The 15,249-nt window shown below is 49.0% G+C and overlaps 1 protein-coding gene across 6 annotated transcripts in view; it reads right to left on the minus strand.

Moving 5' to 3' along the window:
* Positions 1-14,896, minus strand: part of PXYLP1 (2-phosphoxylose phosphatase 1) — a 64,384-nt gene extending 49,488 nt beyond the window's left edge. Inside the window, exons 1-2 of one of the 6 annotated variants that reach the window (XM_063610694.1) lie at positions 13,604-14,032; positions 11,748-11,880 (exon numbers count right to left, since the gene is read on the minus strand). Coding sequence is in view for 1 of the 6 variants with exons in the window: in XM_063610696.1 (XP_063466766.1) it covers positions 14,122-14,128 (7 nt within the window). In the remaining 5 variants the exon portion in view is untranslated. Of the gene's footprint in view, positions 1-11,747; positions 11,881-13,603; positions 14,033-14,121; positions 14,259-14,534; positions 14,716-14,877 lie in introns of those variants that run through there. The other 5 variants (XM_063610695.1, XM_055295233.2, XM_055295230.2 and 2 more) reach the window with 5 other exon arrangements.
* Positions 14,897-15,249: the final 353 nt, after the last annotated feature.

The following is a 15,249-nucleotide window of genomic DNA, read 5'->3' on the forward strand; positions in this document are numbered from 1 at the left end:
CCAGGTCATCCTTGCCACGCAGACCCCAGGTGACCCAAAAGGCTAGGTGTCTTCTCCAGGTTTACTCGGTAAGTCGGGGGAAGAACTAGAGTCTAAAGCCAGCTCTCTTGACTTTCCAGTTCGATGCTATTTCCATCACGCCACACTGACTCCTGGATGTTTCCACTGACATCGAATGCTCTGAAACCATCATCATCTCTCTATCCAAACAACAACAGCAAAGCTGTGTACTTTTCATAGCAGAATGCACGGAACAGGTCAAGCTTAACATATAACACAGAGTATACAATATCCATATATAACAAGAGCTCATGGTGATATTTTAGGGACCTCCCTGCCAAATACCTAAGAGATGAGCCCCTGAGCAAATATCTAATTCTGATTTTCATTTGGTTCTTGTCTATTGGACACTCCTTGTGCCAATTCTCTGCAGGAGGTGTTTCTTCTGCTTTTCTTTCTTTTCTATGACTTGTCATTCCCAGGATCTTTGAAGATCAAAGACACAAACTAAAATAAAAAACACTCCAGGTGATCTGCAATAGCTCAAAAGGCCAGCAACCCTGAACAACTGAGCTTTTGGAGAGAATGCAATGAACAGAGAAAACATCCCTGACCTAATATGAAAGGAAAAAAGGACAGAGAACAAGGCATGGCACAATTCTAATCAATATGTATAGTTATGTATGTTTGGAAAACCAGGATGGAAAGAAATGTACATTTTAAAATGAGCTGGCGGCCAGGTGTGGTGGCTCACGCCTGTAATCATAGCACTTTGGGAGGCTGAGGCGGGTGGATTACCTGAGGTCAGGAGTTCGAGGCCAGCCTGGCCAACATGGTGAGGCTATATTTAGTAGAGACCCCTATCTCTACTAAAAATACAAAAATTAGCTGGGCATGGTGGTGGGCACCTATAATCTCAGCTACCTGGGAGGCTGAGGCAGGAGAATCACTTGAACCTGGGGGGCGGAGGATGCAGTGAGCCAAGATTGCGCCACTTCACTCCAGCCTGCATGAAAGTGCAAAACTCTGTCTCAAAAAAAAAAAAAAAAAAAAAAAAAAGGAGTTAGTGGCATTTCTTACCTTTCAGATTGGCCAAAAAAATTCACCTCTCACCTATCATGAATGTTAGTCTCAGGGGGATGAGTTCTTTCATACACTGCTGGTGGTGAGAGGATTAATTAGAATGGTATCTGTGAAGGGGAAATGGTGGTCTCCACCAAAACAATAAACATGCACATCTTTTGCCCCAAGAATTTGTATTTCAGGTTTCTATCCTACAAAAATGTTACCACCTATGTACAAAGCAGCATTAGGAGTCATTACAAAAATGTGAAAATAACTGAAATGTTCATCCATAGGGAAACAGTTGGAAAATCACAGTTTGCCCAAACAAGGGAACACGATTTAGCCTTAAAAAAAGAAAGAAGTGGGCTTAGGTGTGGACAAACCTCCAAGAAATATTGCCAAGTTAAAAACAAAAGACAGAAAACAAAAGTAGCAGCATACTAGATACAGTGTAATCTCACTTAGGTAAAACCAATGCTAGCATATCCCAACATATATACGTAAATTTTTGGAAAACATAAATTTACAGAAAAAGGTCTAGCAGGAGATGGCTGCTGAAATTAACAGTGTCATCTCTATTGTGAAGTAGGAAGAACTTTCCAATATTTACTCATATATTTTAATGCTTTGATTTTATAGTATGTTGGGTGCAAATAACAAAAGGTGAGTAATGACAGAGGAAAAACGTTATATTGTTAAGTCAAAAAGACAAGCTACAATATAGTATGTACAGGCTGGGCTGAATGGCTTGAAGCAGGTGTGGGAGCAAGACTTTTTACTGTACACTTTAGAATTTGAACCTGTGCTATTTTAAAAAATGAATTTAAATAATTGCTATTTGTAAAAGTAACAATTTTTTTAAAAAGGGAAAAACATTAAAAAGAGAAAATATGTCCTAAATATTATGAGTGGTTATACCTGCACTGACAAGTAATCTAAATTTTCTTTAAAAGAAACAAATTACAAGACAGAAGATTGGCTCACTACTCCTTAAGTAAGAGGGAATCCTGGCAGGCTTATTTTCTCACATATATTTCTGCATTTTCTAAATTTTCTTAAGTAAACTTGTATTACTTTTAAAAATCAGAAAAAAAGAGTACTGTAAAACATATTTAAATTATTTTTAAACAATGCAGTTAAGCAGTATCTCACAAGGCAGGCACATGATAAATTATAGAGACCAGTGGTTTCCAAACAGTATCCTCTTTCAAAACTCATCACAACATGGAATCTGATGTGGAATTCAGGTAGCAGTGGAGGTGCTTAGGTGGACTGGGAGGGGCCTCATGCCCCACTTAGCAGCAGCCCCATCCACCTGCAGAACCCAGGGTTCCAAGAACACCCTTAGGAAATGCACTGAACAGACAGACAAAGGCTACAGGCACCTGAGGGGTGGGGGACTCTTTGTGCTGGGATGACCAGCGAGAGGGCTGCATGAAAGAGGCAGAAACTGTGCTAAACTAAAAGGCAGTGAGGATGTCAGTAGGCGTGCCTGATGTGAGGATAAATGGCACAGAGGCAGGCTGCAAAGCCCACCCCTATGCCACCGTACTGTGGATGACAGGCCTTATGCAGTGACTCATCAGTGAACAGGGTGGAGGAGGGCTAGAGCCAGACTAGGTTCCCGTAGGAGTAGGGAGCCACTGAAAGTTTCTCAGCATACGCCTGACCGGATGAAGGTGGTATTCTTGAAATGTCACTCTCAAGCTGCTGATAGATACAGGCTGCCTATCACCCCACCTCTGAGTTACATCATGGCGCTGGCAGCAGGAAGACACCCTCCAACCCCCTGGGTCCTTGTGGCTCTATCATCATACAACTGGTGGGTTTTGCCAAGATTGTGCTGTGTTCAGTAGACCAGGCCAGGCAGGCTCCTGCCCTCCTACACTGCTATCATAGAAGTAGCCCTCATTCCAGGGGCAGTAGGGTTGGGGTCCCAAAGTCACAGCTCATGGTCCCTCCCTGGCACTGAGACCAGGGCTTTTACTCCACCACCTAACAGCTCAGGCAAGGTATTTAATCTCTCTGAGCTGCAGTGTCCTCACCTGCAAATAGTAATTCATTCATTCATTCAGATATTTACTGAGTATCTGCTCTACGCCAAGGATAGTTATAGAAGCTGAGGATTCGAAGTGACTAAACCAGCCCCAAATTCCTGCCCTCATGGAGCTTCTATTCTAGTGGAGTGTAATATTGCTGCCTGCCTCAGGGGGCATGGAGGGGATTAGATGAGATCCATCCTGGAAAACATAAGACAGTCATGATTTGCTTCTCATTATTATTTGCATTCCCTGCAGCACTCGGACCAAGAAGGCACCCAAAAAACAGCATCAAACTATTCAGTCTCTGTCTACGAATACAGACTAACCCACCTTGAAGCAAAGTGCAGTTCATTCAGCCCTTGGCTTAGACTAGCATGATGGTTCATCTCTCTGTACCCCACCCCCCAGCACTGTCTCCAGTCCACCTTAATAAACAGGGCTGGGAGGGAGAACGAAGGAAACTACCCTTGGAATCATTCATCACAATCAAGGCAGCTGACAGCTTTGCTAAACCCTGGCTCAGCCCTCATTTCCTTAGGGAAAGAAAGCACAGTTATCAGAACGCTTACCTTCTCAGGCAGTGCTGAAAGTTCCTTTTTCGGGCCAGGGTGTCCTGTGTTATATGGGACATGAATACCTGATGGACTGCACGCCAGCCTCCAGCGGGCCCCATGGAGAGGACCCAGCCCCTCTATTCGGGCCAGTCTGTGGCAAGGTGAGCCCTCATTTGGTGGATTTCAGGGTTGAGCGTTCATTTCAATGTGTCCCTGAGGGCATGTATGAGCCTGGGGCGGGGGTGAGTAACAAGCACAACCAGTACAGATTCCAAGTGAATGGCCAGAAGCATTGGGATAAGTCCAAGGGAGAAAAAAACTATAAGCCAACTTTAGAACCTCATCTTCAGGGCTCCAAGAAAGTGCTCCATCAAAAATCTCCCTGGCAAGTATCTTGATATGTAATGACAGCTTCAGCTTTCCACCAACTACATGCTGGAGTGCTGGTGCCAGCCTCTATTTTTATAGCCTGAGTAATGCCCGGGCAAAGGACCAGTCAAGAATCAGACACAGAGGGACGGGGCACAAGAGGTGATGGCACAAGTGATGGGGCCCCTCTCCTACTCAACCTCCAGCAGCAGACCCTTTAGAGCAGAGTCTGGGACAGCAGCCAAGCCCTCCTCAGATTCTGGCCCAAACTCCTCTGCAGACTCATCCCCCTCACAGCCAGCCCACGAGTTCCAAGGGGGCTGGTCCTTTTCTGCCTGCAAGATCCTGTAAGGCCAGGCCCCATGGCACAGCAGTGTTGGACGGGTGAATGGCCACACCATCCCGCCCGACTCTGGCACAGTCGACTTGCTGTTCCCCCTTTTCATAACTCAGTGTCTGTGCCCATTCCACTCTCTTGGCCCAGATGCCTTCTTGACCTGGTTAACTCCTGCTTATCCTTAAACTCAGCTTAAGCACCACCTTCCCCTGGAAGCCTTCCCTGACCCCAAGACTGGGTGACATCCTCCAATACTGGGCAACCACAGCCCTCAGAGCCTACCCCTCCCACTCTACTCATGAACACAACAGACTCGTGTCAGCTTCCTTGCCCACCTTCCCCAGGGCTGGGTGGACAGACAGCAGAGCAAGCAGCAGGTGCTCAACAGGTATGTGGGGGAAGGGAAGGAGGGTGGGAAAAAGGAAGGGTGAGCACCAGGAAGAATGCTGTGGATGGAATGGCCCCATCACAGAAACCTACAACAAACTAAACAAGAATAAAGCACTACACCCCAGTATATCAATATATCACTCATCAATTATTACCGAGGAAAACTAGCAGGAAGCAGTGGGAAAACACTTTTTAATGAATTAGAGGGGAATCAGGTCACTCTTTGCTGTGTCCTCTCCTCCCCTCCAGATGTGGGCTGGGGCGGAGGCTGGAGAGGAAGAGAAGCTTTGGAAGGTTGAGTGGGCAGGGGCACTTGAAAAAAAGGAGCTCTCATAGGTTCCTCTGGCCTTGGGGGACCGAAGACCATTTCCTCTGGGGTAACCTCCAACTGCTGATGTGAATCGACTAGGACACATTCCCACAAAGCTGTTAAGAACATGCCCTGTGTCAAGACAGGGGGATAATGAGGGCCTCCCACTGTCCTACTGAGTCATCTGGCCCAGTTCCCAAAGGTAGGAACAGAAGCAGAGATTTAGAACAGATGATGTCCTAGGAATGAAGACGACTCTTGGCTGCAGCCTTCTTAGCACAGCATTTCCTTCTAAAGAAAACACCCCCACTTGCCCCTCAATATCTACTCATTCTTTCTTGTTAAGAGAATCCTGATTTTTGGGGGGAGGAGGGGGCAGACAGTGTAGCAGAGACTGCCAGCTAATTGTGATACCCATCTCCTCTCCCTCCTGGGCATGTGGCTGGACCACATTTCCTCCCCTTGGAAGGTATGCTCAGGCGACTGAGCCCTGGCCAGTGGAATGTCAGGGCCAGTAGTTCAGCACCTCTGAGCCTGGCCCACAAAATCCTCCCACACACCATCCTCCATGTTCCTTCCTCTTCAGCTGAGTGAGGCAAACGAGCATGGCAGCCTTGAGAGCCTGAGTCCCTGAATCTCCTCTTGGAGGAAAGCCCCATGCAGAAACAGCCATTTTGGACTGTGTGTGAGCAAAAAGTGAATGCCTACCATATTTGAACCATTAAACATACTTGGTTTGTTCAAGTAGTGAGCCTTCCTCAGTGTGCCCCGCTACACACTCACATGGCCCATTTAACGGAGGGCAACCCATGTGATACAGTTCTGGCCATGAAATGTCAGGGGAAGTCTGGTTTGCTGGTGTTTTTTGCCATCATGAAGGAAAGGCCAAGAGAGTAACACAAGTGTCAGTACAGACAGATGTCAGCTGCTGAAACCAACACCAGCAATCACCTATCTTCACGCATTTTGTTACGTGAGAAAAACAAACCCCTATTTGCTGAAGCCACTAAGCCAGGGCTTTCTGCTACTTTCAGCCAGACACATTCATAACCACTCATCATTCATTCACCTAACTTTTATTGAGGCCTGTTTCATGCCAGTCCTTGTGCTAAAGGCCAAAGCTTTAGAGATGAGCTGGGTATGGTCCCTGCTTTCTAGGGGCTCCCTATCAAGCTGGAAGACAGGCCCATGAGCAGACAATCAGAATACACGGGGAACGGATGCTGTGGTGGCACATGATGATGTCCCAGGAGAGTGTGAGCATTGGGCATTGGGCAGTGGGCCGGCACTGAGGTGAGGCATTCCCAACTCCCCTTCTGGCATTCGGCACACAGAGTAAATAAACACTTCTCAAACTAAAAAGCAAGTAAAAAGAACTTGGCGATCCTCAGCCAAGCCAACTGTGATTACTTAGTGTAAGTAGAGTCGTTAAACACCATCAATTAATGCAGCTGTTTCAAGATAATCAGCAGTCATTAGAGCAAGATGCACAAGAGGAGAAAAAAAATCATATGCTGCTAACTTAGCAATGCTAGAAATTATGTGAACCGAGGATGAGACAGGCTTGCTTAGATCTTCCTGCCTGCTGATGTTAGCCACCTCCCAAAATAACTTTCTTTCTCAAAGAAGACAGTGATTTTTCACTTTGAAGACAGAGCCAAAAAAATCAACCATCCATGCCATGACCTTTGGCCATAAATGTCCAAGCTTTGATTTTTCAGGTCTGTGTTTCCATTAGGGACTGCAACGGAGACAGACACACTGGCGACAAAAGAGGTTCCAGTCTGGGAAATCAAGAGACGATCATGACCAGAGAAGTCAGAGCACCTGGGGAGCCATTTGTAAAGCAGAGAAAGGGTTTTCCCCCTTTTACCTTAATTCTCCCTATATACAAAAGGTTGGCATTATTTGCTGTTTGTTTTACAAGTGTGGGGCAAGTTTTTTTTTTTTTTAAGACAAAACTTAATTTAAAATTTCCAGGACATAGGTCTACCCTTGAACAACACGGATTTGAACTGAGCAGGTCGACTTACATGTAGGTTCTCTTTCGCCTCTGCCACCCCTGAGACAGCAAGACCAACCCCTCCTCTTCCTCCTTCTCAGCCTACTCAATGTGAAGACAATGAGGATGAAACCTTTATGATGATCCACTTCCACTTAATGAATAGGAAATGTTTTCTCTTCCTTATGATTTTCTTAATAACATTTTCTTTTCTCTAGCTTATTGTGAGAATACAGCATATAATACATACAACATACAAAATATGTGTTAACTGACTACATTATCAGTAAGGCTTCTGGCTAACAGTAGGCTATGTATAGTTACGATGTTGGGGATTTAATATACTTGGATTTTCCTGTGGGGGGCCATGGTTGGGGGAATCAGTGCTCCTAACCCCTGAATTGTTCAAGGGTCAACCGTAGTTTAAAGTAAATAAAAATAAGCTGGTTGCCACTAAGATAACTGATGACTGGTTTTCCAGTCTGACTGCTGACTTATCGGTATGAAGTATTCCAGTGTATGTTGAGTACAAGCTGGGCTAATCACACTCAAACGAGGCAGAGAAGCACTCGAGTTCCTGAAGCAGCAATCACAGAAGGATTTTCTGGTCGACAGCCCATTGCTGGAGGCCGTGCCAGCTCCGTGATGGCAGGTGCTAGTCGGGCACGCTGCCATGCTGGAGCCTCTCTGTAGGATGCACAGAGCAAGCAAAGCGAGGTCTGAGGAGGAAGGTCCTCTCTTTCCAGCACCAGTTAGGAAACCCATGCCCGTCAACATAGTTTCTTTGGGTCAAGAAGTTTCTAGCTATGGCAGACACAGGAAATGTGGTGTTCTGGCTTCCTGCCTCTGGCTAGTCCCCTACCTGCTCTCAGGAGCAGCTGTGCCATTTCTTGCTCAGAGAACTGGGTCTCTGATAGTACCAAAGGTTTCTGGGGCTGCTGAAGAGCCAGTCCAGTTCAAAATAGTAGCCAGGGCAGTACTCTGTCAACCAGGACCAAAAATAGTGTTGACAAAACCAGGTGACTAAACAAATCTAGGATCTCTTATCACACTTCCCACTAACAACCTGTGGCCAAGAGTGACAGTTAAAACAACCAGCATGTGTCAGACACAGATGAGTCAAAATGAGTGCTGTTTCAAAGAGCTGGCAAGGTCACCACCCCATGGTCAGCCCCTTCACAGCCTCTCATGGCTATAAGTGAGCAAGTGCCTGGAAATTGATCTGCACTGCCATTCATGTCCTTCACCACAAACTGAAGTATAATGTCCTCTGTTCCATGAGGACAGAGACCGTCATCCTGTATCCATCATCTCAGTGCAGTTGGTTGGCGCCTAAAAGGTAATTTTAAGAAACAAATGAATAGGAATAGCAGCTAACATTTTTAAAGCACGTACCATGTGGTAGGTGCTTTTCTAAGCCCTCATCATGTATTATTATATTTCAGTTTCACAACAGTACCATGAAGTAGGTATTATTATCACCACCCGAATTTTACAAATAAGGAAACTGGCACAGAAAAGTAACTTGCTCAAGGGTGCACTGCTAGTAATGGTAGATCCAGGGTTTAAAGTCAGTTTGGCCTCTGAATGTACACACTCAATTACTGCACTGTGCTGAATACACAACCAACTCAGGTACTCTAGTATTAGGAAGTCATCAACAGAGAACCTCTGATATCCACAAAACTTGAGAAGTCCTTTCAGGTTTCTAGGTACTACATACACAGTTCTTGTTTCTTTGTTTGACTTGCAGAAAGTTTTAGAGAAAACCAATGCCTACTTTTATCCCTAAGAATAGGACCATCTACAATTTTCAAAAAACTATGTAACCACATTCGGTTATCAAACAACGTGGGCAAGAATATCTAGGTTTACATAGTATTTCTCTGCTTATGAGATCTGAATTCTAGAGGAAGCCTTTTAACCATCCCAAGGTCCCATCTCCCCATCTCTAAGCAGATCGCAGGCTTATTGAATCAAATGAGATCATGGACAAAGTTGCTTTTTTATATAGCAAGGTACTGTATAAACATAATGCATGATCCTAATAATATAACTTGCATAAAAAATTATATACTTATTAATCTATACTTGCCAAACTTTCTATACTTTCAAGGTAGTTCATATTTATATCTCTGCATGTTTTAATATTTAAGCTTAATAGTTTATTTCTGTAAGTCCCTCCATTATTATTTCTGAGCTTCCAAAAATTTGTTCTACAACTTTACTAACTTTACGGTAATCCAACTGCCACTTTCATTTTAGAAGCATAAAGCCTTAACAAGACAGTAAATGTTTAATTCTAACTAGATTCTCCTATGTCTGCAGAGAACAAACTTAGCAAGTAAGAGCTTCATTTTATTTTACAGTTAAAAGCTCAAAACGATACTGCTGTATCTCTGAAGGCCTGAAGGTTGGTGTTGGATCCAAGAATGAGGTAAGCCTAGGAAAGCAAGCTGTGGTTTTGTTGGTTGGAAAGACACATGTCTCTGAATAATTGAGGGGTGGGACAAATAGTATTCAAAATGATTTGTAATTTTAATGTAAATGATGGCTGTAACCACAAACAGAAGTGGAGGAGGAAAGGGGAGAGAGTGGGGGTATCAAAACCAGGTGCAATAATTTTCATCTTAATATGCTTTTTAATCAATATGCTATTGATTACAGCTCTTTCTAAGGAAGCTGGTCACACCCAGGGGCATAAGGGGTGGCGAGCAGGTGACAAAAGGATGCCCTGTAAACTGAAACATGAATGCATAAATTGTGGAAATGATTCTGCAAATACGAAGAGAATTTTAAAGTTACTATAGTCTCTACTACTAGATGTCTGAGTTCCCCCAAACTCTCCTCCACCCTAGAGTACGCAGCTCAGAGGCAGCTCCACTGATGGAGGGAGGGGCAGACTCATGCACAGATGACTGTGGGCCAAGGGGATGAGGTAAAGGCTGCCTCCTGACTGCAGGAACTACTCCCCAAGCCGCCATCCAGTTCTTCTTCCATGCCTTTTTAATCATTAACTTCTTCCACACTCCTGAGATGGTTCCTGCCATCACTGCAGACTGAACTTTTTCCAAAAGCCAGTGGCTTCCCCAGCCAAAGTCCAAAAAGGGTCAGAGAAGCCTGCTGGTTTTGAGGGTGGAGGATAAACAGGCCAGAGTCTGTGGCTCAGTTAGGTGTTAGTTGGCCAGGGCCCTCCTGCCTTTTGGACTCAGAGCAGACCCTGAAATTCATTCTGGGTTCACAGGTGCCTCCTCGTGGCTGCCGTGCAGCATCTCCAGGTTGAGAGGCTCCAATGGGCCCTCGTTTACCTGCAAGGCTGTGCAGCAGGTTCAAAAAGAGTCCCTGGGAGACGCTTCTATCAAAAGGCCCACCATCCTACTAGAAAGCTGCTCCCTCTTCTTCACCTCCTGAACACAGGCGCACAGACCTTCCAAGCCACTGCTCCTTTTGTCACTTACCTAGACTCTCCCCTCAGCACCTCAGGTGAGATGAAGTGACAATGGCTGCAATCTGAAGTGTCCAGGGGGGCTCTCCAAGTGGCACCCTGTCTCCCTGGGAGCTTCCTCCATTGTAAAATGGGGGATGTCAAAGGGGACTGGGGCTACAGCTCAGGGCCTATAAAGTGGCTTCCCCGGCCAAACCCCAGATCAATCTTGCTCAAGCCATTATTTCCAAAAGGGCACACACCTCATTCAAAAACTTCAAACAGCTCAGTGCTCTCCTGCCGTGCCGAGCCCAAGTCTCAGCTGGCTTTCAAGGCCTTCTCAAAACCAGAATGATGGGCCCAGCAAATGGATTTCAGATTCCCATGGGGCCATTTTTCCTATCTCAGTGACTTTGCTCCTAACTGGTAACCCCTACACTGGAATGTGGGCACACTTCCTTATCCACCAACCAGGAACCTTGTCCAGAGACAGGTTCTGGGGCTGAAATCTCCCCTTATAAATTTTCAGGACCTTGAACATTCTCCCATCCTTTCTCCCACCCACCTCTAGATAGCAGTATGTCTCTTTCTCCCTCTCCTCCCTTTCTTTCACTCACAGACTGCAGGCATTAATTAAACCTCTTCTAGAAAACAGATTTTCACCAGCTGCAGGAATTCTGAGCCAGACCTGAAGACAGAGACAATCTGGGTAAGAAAGATAAGTTTGTGACAGCCAGGGGCAGTGCAGGCTCCCACAGTCAAGTGGCAGTCTCAATTTTAGCCCTTTCCAGATTCCCCCCCCCAGAAAGGGGGACATGAGGTGTTCCCACCCCCTCAGCATTTGGCTGTACTGCCTGGGGGTGGCCTTTGACAGAGGCACAAGAGCTGGACCTTGCCCCATCTGCCAGTGGGTTATAGCCACCTCCAAGAGACAAAAGCACTGGCCCAAAACACCAACCTCCCTCCCACCAATAGAGCTGCAAGCCACAGTGCCAGAAATGTGCAAGAAGAGGCACTCCCAGCCCGCCACAGGAAGCAACACCCACTGGAGTGGGGATGGTGCAATCTGAAGCGGCCAGTGGGGCTCTGCAAGTGGTACCCTGTCTCCCTGGGAGCTTCCTCCATCAGTGAGCAGGGATAGGAAATGTTAAAGGGGACTGGGGCTACAGCTCTGGGCACTATAGGTTAAGCTATGGTGGATCAACCCTCAGCAGACAAACTTCGTAGCTCCCAAGGGCGCCCACCACTACCTACCCCAATTCTTGAATGAAGACAACTGATTTTCTTCATGGAAATCTTGGAGTCCCCACTGAGGTTAACGACCCACCATCAGAGCCTGATCTGCAGACTGCACTCCCTGCCCCAAACACACACGAAGAGTTTGTCTCTGGTGATATGACACATTAAAAAAAAAAAACAACTGTTTAATTTAAGGGTAACATTTTGAACAGTGTAGCAAAGTGTAGAAAACATTGGTTGTGAACTCAGACTAATTCACTGGGGCATCCATTTTTTTCCCTCACGAACACTGAGTACCCCTATGTGGTAGACGGGGGGACCAGGCAGGGACCTGGGGCCACAGAGATGGTTCCTTCCACCCATCCCTGAAGATGCTCCTGCACAGTGGGGCATCTGACAGCAACTCATCACAGAGCGGTGTAGGGAGGGCCAAGGAGAAGCCCACGGGAATTTCTGGACAGAGAGACCCCACTGAGCCCCAGTGTGTCCTTGGGCTGCTTATCTAATCAATAGTGAAGTAATATTGAGCTAATTACTATTCAAGCTGATCAATAGAAAAAAGAGTTACAGATACTGCAGTCCACAAACACTTGGAGTGCTGCGCACCAAAGGCCAGGTGGCCCACGCTGTTCCTGGTGCCCAAACGCAGCCTCCCAAGGTATCAGTGAGGATGGGCTGGCCAGAAGTTCCCCCTACACATCCTTTCTTTGAGATAAGCAACTAATTTAATCCAAGAATTAATGAAAGCCAGGAGAAGGGATGGGGCAGATTCATACACTGGCTTTCAGGCTGTCCCATGCATCTCCACCTCTCTCCAGGGACCACAGGGTTTTTGTTTTTTTTTTTTTTCTTTGACGGAGTTTTGCTCTTTTTGCCCAAGCTGGAGTGCAATGGCACAATCTCGGCTCACTGCAACCTCCGCCTCCCAGGTTCAAGCGATTCTCCTGTCTCAGCCTCTCGAGTAGCTGGGATTGCAGGTATGCGCCACCACACCCGGCTAATTTTGTATTTTTAGTAGAGACGGGGTTTTTATATTGGTCAGGCTAGTCTCGAACTCCCGACCTCTGGTGATCCGCCCGCCTCGGCCTCCCAAAGTGCTGGTATTACAGGAGTGAGCCACTGCGCCCGAGGCCTTTTGATCCATCTGCTATAAATCCCCTTCTCACAGATGTCCCGATTGGGCACCAACACCTCTGAGGAGGGTAAGTTACTGCCAAGCCCGACCGCAGTCGCGTCCCGTTTGAAAGGGTGGGCTCCGCACTGCCAGCTTCACACCCACGGGCCTTCTGGAAATATCAACAAACGGCCCCATTTGTGGAGCACTCTCCGATCCCCCATCCATCCCCCTACACTTCCCCATTCACAGCTCGATCTGATTCCACATCTCTCCTGATTTTACTTGTTGAATGCTTACAAAGGATCCTTGCCTTCCCACAAAGACACTGGCTAGTCAGGCGGTGATAACCTCACTCACCACAGAGCCCCCTCGCAATCGCTGAACTCACAGCCGAAGCGGGAAAATATGGCTCCACCGTCCTGTGCACTACCATCCACAAGTACAATTTAAAAGGCAGCTGCGGCTGCAAAGCAGGCAACCTACCCTAAGCAAATCCATTCCCTCTCTCTCTCTGTGTGTGTGTGACAAACCCAGCTTATTTAAAAGATCAGGACATATGCAAGTTCACCAGCAAAAGCAACGTCGTGGGTCCACACCACACGGTCCTAACCTGCGCATCCAGGAATGTTAACCTGCGCTCGGGCGGCCCGGCGGCCAGGCCCGGGACGCCCGGAGGCGTCAGGCTGCAGGTGGCTGCCAAGAGGAGCCAGCCCCGTCTCCGGGAAAGGCCGCGAAGTTGCGGCCGCCTGCTTACCTGGAGACTAGCTGGCTCAGGACCGCCCGGGAAGGGGGATCCCGGGAGCTTGAATCTCGGCTGGAATCCGGCGGCGGGAGGGCGGGGGCCGTGCGGGAGAGGGCTGGAGGGGCGGGGGCGAGGTGGAGGCGAGCTCCGCGGGAGAATGCGGGGCTGCAGGGGGCTTGGAGACAGAGCCGGGGGTTCGCAGGGGACGTGAGACGGCGCCAGCGCTGGGAGAGGGGGGCTACTGGGCGGGCGCCGGGGCAGGGACACCGGGCGCATGGGGGGAGTGGCAGGAAAGAGGGCGCAAGTCCTAGGCTCTGGGGTGAGCGCGGGGATAAAGGAGGAGGCTTAGTCGCGGGATACGGACCCGACGCTTCGAAGCGCCCCCAGCCTTCCCGCCCCTCTCCCACTGGCGAGTTAGGGGGACCTCCTCAGTCTCCCAACCTCGGACCCTGGACGCCCACTCGCCTAGAGCCTCTGCGCGGCGCAGCCCCAATGGCAACTGCCCCGGCCCAGGCCCGCGCCGCACTCACCGCCCATGGTCCCAGGCCGGACCCAGCTCCGCCGCTGCGCGCCCGGCTCGGCGCTCGCCGCCAGCTCCTCCCGGCGCGAGGGGAGGCGAGGGCGGCGCGCACCCGCCACCGGGCAGCTCGCGGGGCCCGGCAGCGCCCCCTGCCGACTCCGCCGCGCCCCGGCTCAGTTCGGCCAGCCCAGCACCAGGAGCCCTGGAGCTCCGCCCCGGAGGCGGTGTTGCGGTGCGGCTGGGCGGGGGCGACCGCGCGGGGTTGCTGAGAGGACGCTGCCTCTGGAAGGCCCAGCGCAGCCCCGAGAGACTGGTCAGTCTGCAGAGCCCTCGGCGTGCAAAGCCACGGGCACGGACACGCCGAGCGCGCAGGGACCACGACCACAGACACGCAGGGCTCCCGCGTGCCTCACAACTCCTGACCTGCGATCAGAGACTGCGCGGAGGCGCGCCAAGGCCCAGGAACACAGCCCTGGCCGGCCCGGGCCCTAGTGTGGGTGCTTTGGGGCCATGTGCCTGCCCCGGCGCCGCTGATCCTATCGTCCGGTGGGCGCGCGCGTCTGGGGTCCGCCTGCTGCCACGTAGACCCAAACTGTCACCCCCCACCCCCCACCCCCCACCCCCACCCCTTTCGGCCTATCCCACTCTCCTCTTCCGGCTCAGAACACATCCGGCCTTGTGTTGCTCTAGTCCTCGCTGCTGCTCCGTCTCCAACGGCCTGCAGGGACCCGGGGAGGTCGTGGCCCCGCGCAGTCGCCCTTCCCACCTGCTCCCGGCCCGCTGCTTCCTTGGAGCCGCTGCTGAAGAGCCTCAGAGCACTTGAGGGCTGCCTGTAACGCCCCGTTAGACATCTGATAGGCGAACGGTTGTATTTGGTTTGATCAGTATTTGTGGATCATTTATTGCAAATGTCAGGTTCCAGCTGGTGGAGATTCCCACCAGATTTCTCTGTGGGAAATGAAACGACCAACAGCGATTGTCAGAGAGGCCTTTGCTGTCAGCTCGAGGTCTACAGCGACCCTGTGTGTCCTAGCACAACTAGCCTCAGGCAAAATAGATACCGATTCGAATTTGCTACTATATACATTTGAGGTGCACCTTTGGGAGGACCTCATCCCTTGACCTCTGCTTTCTCTCC

The sequence above is a fragment of the Symphalangus syndactylus genome, chromosome 10, assembly GCF_028878055.3.
Source record: "Symphalangus syndactylus isolate Jambi chromosome 10, NHGRI_mSymSyn1-v2.1_pri, whole genome shotgun sequence".
In the NCBI taxonomy this organism is placed as follows: domain Eukaryota; kingdom Metazoa; phylum Chordata; class Mammalia; order Primates; family Hylobatidae; genus Symphalangus; species Symphalangus syndactylus.